Below are 9,370 nucleotides of genomic sequence, written 5' to 3'. Positions count from 1 at the left end.
CCCTAACTTAAACTAAGGTGTCAACTAAATACATATTACATATTAAAGACATATTGGAGATGTCAGGTAGGGGGGGGGGGGGGGGGGGGGGGTTTGCTCCCACCTGTTTGAATTTATTTCATTGATCTAGGCTCAATGAGCCCATCAGGTTCAAGGATTACAACATCATCATTTACAAAACTGTTTACTGATTACATAGAGGCAACACAGAGTAAAACTATATATATGGATGGAACAGAATATAAATTAATTGATAAGTTTATCACGGTCGGAAGGATATTACATAGTATCTATATTACTATAGGTGTACTCCCTCTGTCCGAGAAAGAGGTCGTTTTGGGACCAAACACACGAACCAACGAAGATGGAAAAAGACTCGTATACCCCTACTCCCTACGTCCTCATCTCGATGTCCCTCTCATGTTTCTCGTCGATCTCGCAGGCGAGCGGGATGACTCCTCGCCGTCGGAGGTTGTGCCTGCCCCACCGACCCCACATCTAGGCGAGCGTCGTTCCTCCTCGCCGGAGCGCGGGCTGGGCTCGCGGCGAGCGCTCCTCCTCCTCGCCGGCGCGCGGGCCGAGCTCGCCCTCACGAACCTCTACGCTTGTCTCGCCTGATGAAGAGAAGATGCAGCGGCAGGAGGCGAGGGATCCGACGGTGGAGCAACAGCACGCCTCCGCCGCGAGGTTCGCCTGGCCTCCGTTGGCGGTGGGGCAGCGGATCTAGGGGACGTCCCTGGTGTGCGGATCTCGGTGATGGTGTGCCCGCGTGGACCCTTGTCCGTCGCGGACGAGAAGAGAAAAGGGGGCTGCCATTGGAGGAGGAAGGCCGCGGCCATAGGCCTTGCCCTCGGCGGCCCGTGGTGCAGATGGGGGCGAGCGGTGAGAGAAGGAGAGAGCGTAGGGGAGGTGGGAGAGAGAGAGAGAGAATAGAAAGGTTGTAGGCCTGGTAGCCACAGGGTCCACTGAGAAAGGCTAAAACGACACTTTTACTGGGACATATTTCAAACGTTAGGACGACACTTTTTCGGGACGGAGCATTACAAAATAAGCAGAGAGCGTGCAAGAATAAGTAAATTTTGTTTATTATAGGTATTAAACAAGAACTTCTGATGCTTATGGCTCGTGAGATTCTAGCTCGTCTAGGAGCATTAGTTGATGGATTAGTTTTTCTTAAATTAGTGATTGAAGTTTATAAATTTTGAGTTAAGAACGAAGGTATACTCTACAAAAGAAAATGTGAAATGTATTACCCATACAATTGTATATTACGTCAAGCTCGTGCGTACATAGCATGTTTGGTTATTTGTCACACATATTGCCATAGCTAACCTTTGATAAAGGGCGAGCCATAAAAATATGCGTGAGTAAATTTAGCACTATGTTTATGGTAAAGTTTAGCAAGAAAATGGCTCTATGACACATGGGACATAGGATTAAGAAAGTTTATTGCACCGTAGTTTTGCCATGAACCAAACATATACAGTACTTTACAAAATTGTAACGCGTCAACTTATTAGTGTGGCAAGTTGTAGACATAAACCAATCAAAGCCTAATCAAGCCCATGTCTATTGACGTAACATGGCCAGGGTGTTAGGCCCCGTTTAGATGCGGAATTTTTTGGCTTTTGGCTACTGTAGCACTTTCGTTTGTATTTGACAAAAATTGTCCAATTATAGACTATTTAGGCTTAAAAGATTCGTCTCGCCAATTACGGACAAACTGTGCAATTAGTTATTCTTTTTACCTACATTTAATGCTCCATACATGTGCCGCAAGATTTGATGTGACGGGAAATCTTGAAAAATTTTGAATTTTGGGTGGAATCTAAGCAGGGCCTTACTACATGTGCGTGAACTTGCTCGACAAAGCTGCCAGCCACCAAGGCAAACACGGCTTCGTCCACGTCGAAAGAGACACAAGCGTGCCGAGGTGTTGTAAGTCAGAACCTTACTATGTAGTAGGGATACTACTAAAACTAGGCCATGTTTAGTTTTCACCAAACTCCCAACTTTGATACTATGCAAAAAAAAAAAAAAAGATTCCCATCACATCAAATTTACGGTACATGTATGGAGTACTAAATGTAGATAAAATCAAAAACTAATTGCATAGTTTGGTTGAACTTTGCGAGACGAATCCTTTGAGCCTAATTAGTCAATATTTGAACAATAATTCATAAATACAAACGAAATTGCTACAATGTTACCGTCACATCAAGCACTATACAAATACCGATTCCGGCGCCAAACTAAACGTGGCCCTAGTCAGCTAGCTGGGCACTGTTTTGTGGACAATGGTCGTCGACCGTTTACATACACTCCGACATGACACTGCCTTGACAGCCGACCGCATCGTCCACGATCAGTTCCGACACCAAAAGTCAGCCCTTGAATCATTCGTGAAAACGCAGCTAATAACCGTGCAAAACTAGTCAGCTAGCTGGGCACTGTTTTGTGGACAATGGTCGTCGGCCGTTTACATACACGGCTTCGTCCACGTCGAAAGAGACACAAGCGTGCCGAGGTGTTGTAAGTCAGAACCTTACTAGTAGTAGGGATACTACTAAAACTAGTCAGCTAGCTGGGCACTGTTTTGTGGACAATGGTCGTCGGCCGTTTAGGCTGCGTTTAGTTCGCGAAATGAAAATTTTTGAATGTCACATTAGATGTTTCGGGAATGTCGGAAGGGGTTTTTGGATACTAATAAAAAAACTAATTACATAGCTCGTCTGGAAACCGCGAGACGAATTTATTAAGCCTAATTAACCCGTCATTAGCGAATGTTAGTACTGTAGCACTTATGGCTAATCATGGACTAATTAGTCTTAAAACATTCGTCTCGCGATTTCCAACCAAACTGTGCAATTAGTTTTTTTCGTCTATATTTAATACTCCATACATGTACCGTAAGATTCGATGTGATAGTTTGGGGCGAAAATTTTTGGAAACTAAACCAAGCCTTACATACACTCCGACATGACACTACCTTGACAGCCGACCGCGTCGTCTACGATCAGCTCCGACACCAAAAGTCAGCCCTTGAATCATTCGTGAAAACGCAGCTAATAACCGTGCAAGACAAAAGGAAGAGAGAAAAGATTAGCATGAAACAAGATCTCATGGCGGCACCCTTGCATTTCCGGGCTCATTAACTGCAGTCCCGATCGACGGATCGTCGTCAGTCACCCTGTGGCGTGGCTCCGGCGTTCACCTGCCTGCCAATCGTGTGCAGAGTGCCCAACAAGTTTTCTGACTTTTTTTTGCAGTTCGCGGTTCTTTAGGTCCAGTTTAGATCCGAAAAATTTGGCAAAATGAGTACTGTAATGTTTTCGTTGTTATTTGATAATTAGTGTCTAATCATAGTATAATTAGGCTTAAAAGATTCGTCTCGTTGATTTCGTCTAGACTGTGTAATTAGTTTTATTTTTTATTTATATTTAATATTTCATGCATGTGTTCAAAGATTTGATGTGACGAGAAATCTTAAAAAAATTTAATATTTTGGGAGGTAACTGAACATGCCCGCTGGATAAGAATGCCTGGATAAGAATGCAGGCCGGGCATTTATTGCGATTAGCTAGCTAGCGGTTAGCAGCAGCTCCCTAGTCCGGCCTCGTCACTTTTGACCCTGGATCATCAAGCCCGTGCCTTGCAGCTGCAGATCGCTCACGATGTCCAGCAGACATGGCTGCCGAATAGAGGCTGGGAACGTTCGTACTTCGTTGGTCCGTTCTCCATGACTCCATCATCTGTGTGGTCGGGATGTGTCATGGACACGATTGAGCTGACCTGTCCAACTTTCAGTTGAAAGACAGCTAATAGGTATTCCAATTTTCAGTGGATCGAAGCGCCATGAATCAACTGCGGCATTCGGTTTTACTTAATCCACCAATCTATCTGTCTATAAGCTAGCGGTTCTGACCGTATACTCGTTCCTTCTTTCCAGCTCTCGAAGTACAACTGCAGCAATACTATGTACTAATCTGAAAGATTTAAAGTTTTTAAACTACTCGTCAAAAAGGCTGTATGAAATCGCCTTGCTACCCTAGCCTCGCCAACCAACACTCTCCTCTCCTGCGACGTGGTGTTGGTGTGGCCCTTTAACTAAGGCCTCGTTTAGTTGCCCGGAATACTATAGATTACTGTAGTGTGCTGTAGCATTTCGTTTATGTTTGATAATAATTGTCCAATCGTTGACTAATTAGGCTTAAAACGTTCGTCTCGCAAAGTACAACCAAACTGTACAATTAGTTTTTGATTTCGTCAACATTTAGTACTCCATGCATGTACCGCAAATTTGATGTGACAGGAAATCTTCGTTTTGCATAGTACCAAAGTTTGAATTTTGGTGGGAACGCCTAACTCTCAACTGCGACAGCGCCAGCCAAGCCAGCCTCGGTGCTGCTACCCTGGAGCTGGAGGTGGACCGCACCCGCGACCGGCCGGCTGACCTCGGGATGCCAAATTTCCTACCCGCTTGCGCTTTCGTTCGTAAACCCGAGACTAGTAAATAAGTTTTTGCGGCTTTTCACGCGATTTTTGGCCACGGAATTGAAGGCCGGCAGCGCTTTCACCTGCATCCTGCGTACTGCTAGGCCGTATCTTGGTCTAGACGTGCTGCATACTCCCGCTTGTTTTCCAGAAGCTTTAAAAAGACGTAGCATCTATACAGCTTTCTCTCGTGGAATGGAATCGCCCTCGTCTATGAGACTGACAGGGATGTAGGCTTTTGTGGCGCCTGTTTGGCTGTGCTCCATAATGTTTAGAGCCGGTCTGTATGAATCGTTGCAGCCTATCTCTCAGCCCATATATATATATAATAATTACATCTTCATTATTAATATATGACATATTTATCTCTCTCATAAAACTTTTTAGTTCTTATGTCTAAACCAACTGTAAACTTACAACTTGCTTCTCTTGTCTCTCGTACCCTCTCCCCTCCACCCCAGCATGTAGCTGACCCATAGCCCATTACTATACTTGCTGGTATACTGCATTAGCACTGGCATGTAGGTAGAGTTTAGGGAAGATATCTGCTGCTATCAGTCTTACCATTCAGGATGCAATTAGTATAACACGTGAAGTTGGAATTTTAAACGGTTTTTCAGCACCACGTAGACTGCGTCATGAATTACTAACTGGGGAGATCCGAAAATTTTTATTTCCATTTATTTTTTGACCAGGAAAAGGGTAGACTGACGAGTGACGACCTCTGTTCTCCATTTCTTGACTACGTACATTCATTTCTCCTCAACGAGGGCTAGCTACTACAAACGTACGGAAGCCGTTTCTCTCCGTTGAACGCACATGTTTCAAACCAAACTTAAAATTCTAACCGATCGAACCTAGCTTTGATCCACTGCGATTTGAGCTTGCTAGCTAAACATGCGGCGATGATTGATACTCGAAGTCACGCATGCACAAAATGCATTGATTAGATACAAATATAAGGAACTGCACTAACAGTCCATCGTCTAGCTAGTACTGTACATAGTAACTGACTTTATTTACATTTGTTTTGGGAGGACCTTATTTACGTGTAGGTGTAGCTTCGTGCCAGCTTCCTTAAAGCGTACTACCTGAGTACTGCTAATCTGATCCATAAGGAGATCCCGACGAGATTACCAACGTAGATTGTTTCACGCTGGTATCCCGGTCGTCGAAGCAACTGACCGCGAGCAGCCATGTGGCGGACTGGCGGTAAACTCTCGTAGAGTTTTTATGCTTGCCAACTCCAGATTCTCTGTTCTGATCAGACCACGTAACGTAACGTACTTGCAGCAGTTGACGATTGACATTCAGCGTCGTTCATGCTAGCTCATGCATGCGTGCGCCTTATTCTAATCTTAACTTCTCAAGCAGTCTACACAGTCTACGCCTGATTAAAGGAAAAATATATATGCGTCATTTGTAGTTAAGTTGAGACAACTAATTAGCTGAGCAAACACAGAACATTTGCAAGGCTTAAACATAATGGTTGCGCTGATCTGATGAGCATCGGGCCGTCAGTCTCAAATGTTTTGCATTCTAACGTAAACATCTTGCAAGTAATGGACTAAGTGTTCAGACGGGGTGAAAATGACTGCAAGTTCCTAGAAAAAAAATCTCAAAATAGAACCAAATAGTTGCAAGCTGCCGTCTGTTAGCACCCATGCAAGGTTCCACGAGAGCAAACCCAGCGCATCTTGCTTGGTGATTTGAAAAAGAAAAAGAAATACTTTGATCACTTTGCTAAAAAATATTATCCTATCTCTTTGCTGCAGTTTCATCAACATTTGGCTGGCGTTTAGTAGCAGGCCACACGAAGGTTTTCGGATCCCCCAATATCATTTTTTTATTATTTATATTTACCCAGGTACCTGTTCTCCCTACATCTATCTACGTGTTGATCAAATATATGGCACCAGAAAATGCAAAGGCCTTTTTTCTCCTTTTTATCGTATAATATAATAAAATCTGCGGTAAAGCTTTTGCCGTATTTAAAAAAAATGCAAAAGCAACATAAATATGGCGAACTGATGATATGGTTCACAAATATGTAACTACTGTATTAAATAAGCATGTACACTCTTTTCTTTACTTAATGTACAAAATCACATCAAACATCTTATACGAACTTCTATTTCTGGTGTAATTACCCCTGTATATTTGTATATATTTCCACATCTATGCCGTTGATCTATGTCCATGCTTATATCACCTCCTTTCGTTCTGTACACACACATGCAGCTCCAAAGCGCTACGCCAAATCCTCAAGATGAGTCCAAAGCCAGGGCCGTGCGTAACTAAAAACCGCTAAACAATTATTAACGTCTTTACACCTATCGTCGATGCTTATTAAGGGCCGATGGATAACCGCTTAATTAACGGTGACCTCCGGGAAGCCGAGCTGCGGGTGTGGCGACAGCGGCGACAGGCTTCCGAACACGCCCTCCAGCTGCTCCCACGTCCAGCTCGACGGCGTCATGGGAAATACCTCGTGGTGGGCTCCAGCCTCCGACGACGGGGAGCACGTCGTCACTGTCGAGGCCGTGGTGGTCGTCGTTGTCGCGGGGGACAGCGACGTCAGCGACGACGCCGGCGATCCGAACGCCTCGGCCTTGACGGACTTGTTGGCTGCTGGCTCGGCCCCGGCCTCGGCGGCGTCGTGCGGCAGCTTCCGTTTGTTCTGGGACGTCGTCGTCGTCGCCGCGGGCTGCGGCGGCGGCGCGAGGAAGTCGGCGCCGCGGGAGCCCACCTCGTTGGGGAAGTTGAGGATGGCCTTGGCGCCGCGCATGCGGAACGCGGCGCGGTCGTAGGCGCGCGCGGCCTCGATGGCGGTGTCGTAGGTGCCGAGCCATACGCGGGACCCGCGCTTCTTGGGGTCGCGGATCTCCGCCGCGAACTTGCCCCACGGCCGCTGCCGCACGCCGCGGTACTTGTGGAAGTCGTTCACGTCCACCAGGGCCGCCGCCGCCGCGGCCTGTGCCTGTGCCTCCACCAGCGGCACGGCGGCCGCGGAGCCCCAGGCGTGCGAGGTCGGAGGCAGGGAGATAGTGAGCAGCGGCCTCCGGCTGGGGTCCGACACCGGCGAAGGCTCGCCCCCGAACCGGATCATCACCGGCTCCGCCCGGAAGACCGCCGCCTCGCCGGCCGAGGCGGCAGTGGCATCCGCGGCGTACTCGTTCGTCAAGTCGACGTACGCAACCTGCTGCTGTTGCTGCTGCGGCAAGAACGCCGCGGCGGGCTGGTGGAACGCCGCCTGCGTGGGATGATGAACTGACAAGCCAGAGTACGCCGCGGCGTTAGGGACGACGACGGCGGGGAGGCAAGCCTCGCCGCCGAGAAGCTGCTCGCGGATGAGCTGCAGGGAGAAGTCGTCGATTTCACCGCTGAAGTCCATGGCTCGGGTGTGGGGCTCGTGCTTAGCTCGCGGGCGGTGTGTGTGGAGCTGAAGTGGAGGTCGCGAGACAGGACTCACGAGTTTGGAACTTTGGATGCGTGCGATTGCAAACTGCGGTGGAGGGATTGAGCTGGGCCGGCATACTTATAGGCGTCAGGGGAGAACTTTTTTTTTTTCTCTTCTGATTTCCAGGTTTAGCAATAAAAGGAGATTGGGGCCATGTTTAGTTCCACCAAAATCTAAACTTTGGCACTATGCAAAAAGAAGATTTCTCGTCACATCAAACTTGCGGTACATGTATGGAGTACTAAATGTTGACGAAATCAAAAACTAATTGCACAGTTTGGTTGTACTTTACGAGACAAACGTTTTGAGCCTAATTAGTCAACGATGGGACAATTATTACCAAATACAAACAAAATGCTACAGTACAGTACAGTACTGCGCGATTTCCGGCGGCGCCGATTCCGCAGCAACTAAACGCCCCCTGGAAGAGGGGGAATATTACGGGCTCTATATAATTTAGTGACGAGACACACATGGCCCGCTGTGAGGAATCCGGTAATTGCTTACTAGTCTCGTGTAACGAACCAGCTAAAAATGGAGAAGTAAGGGTTATCTGTCACGACATCGCTGTTCCACACATCAGCCGTCTTAAAGCTCAATGAGCATTTTGCTCCTATAATGTACAAACAGGTAAACGATTTACCTATACAAAAGTAAATCGATAAATGACTTAATATTTGAGTACCTTTGTCATGTATATTAATGTACTTAATATTATAGCACAAAAAATGCCCAATATAATGTACAAGATGGTTTAGAGTTCAAATTTAGGAGAAGACGAAGAACAGGATGAACTGAAAAATGCCAGTGGTTTTATTGATGAATGGAGCTCATGATATGAGTGAGGAAAAGAAGATGAAATAAAGATGACAATAGTTTTAAGCCAACAAATTGATTGGTGATAGATATATGGTTATTCACGCCAATGTATACAGCTGATGAATAAAAGAGGTAACTAATACAACTAAACAATACTATACAACTATTTACAAAAGTATTTTAAAGAAAAATCTGAATGTTATGTGATGAAAAGAAAACAAACTAGCTATCCATGCTATTTACGTGGTACTCCCTCCGTCCCAAATTATAAGTCATTCCAAGAATCTTGGAGAGTCAAAGCTTCTCAAGTTTGACCAAAATTATAAAAAAATTTACAAAGATTTATGACATCAACTAGATATACTATAAAAATATAATTAACAAAGAATCTATTGGTACTTAGTTGGTATCATAAATGTTATTATCTTATTATATAAACTTGGTCAAACTTGAGATGCTTTGACTCTCCAAGATTCTTGGAATGGCTTACAATTTGGGATGGAGGGAGTACCATTTCTCTATTCTAAATTATAGATCGTTTTGTTTTTTCTAGTTATATGATTTTTACTTTAAAAACCCACCTAAAAAGCGAACCAT

At 45.5% G+C, this 9,370-nt stretch overlaps 1 protein-coding gene across 1 annotated transcript; it reads right to left on the bottom strand.

The window, feature by feature from the left end:
- Nucleotides 1–6,543: 6,543 nt before the first annotated feature.
- Nucleotides 6,544–8,021, bottom strand: LOC136477880 (ethylene-responsive transcription factor 5-like). The gene has a single exon (XM_066476136.1). The coding sequence runs from the start codon at nt 7,886–7,888 to the stop codon at nt 6,866–6,868; it is 1,023 nt and encodes a 340-aa protein (XP_066332233.1). The 5' UTR covers nt 7,889–8,021; the 3' UTR covers nt 6,544–6,865.
- Nucleotides 8,022–9,370: the final 1,349 nt, after the last annotated feature.

The sequence above is a fragment of the Miscanthus floridulus genome, chromosome 8, assembly GCF_019320115.1.
Source record: "Miscanthus floridulus cultivar M001 chromosome 8, ASM1932011v1, whole genome shotgun sequence".
In the NCBI taxonomy this organism is placed as follows: domain Eukaryota; kingdom Viridiplantae; phylum Streptophyta; class Magnoliopsida; order Poales; family Poaceae; genus Miscanthus; species Miscanthus floridulus.
Note: the sequence above shows the minus strand (reverse complement) of the source record. Positions and strands in the feature narration are given on the sequence as shown.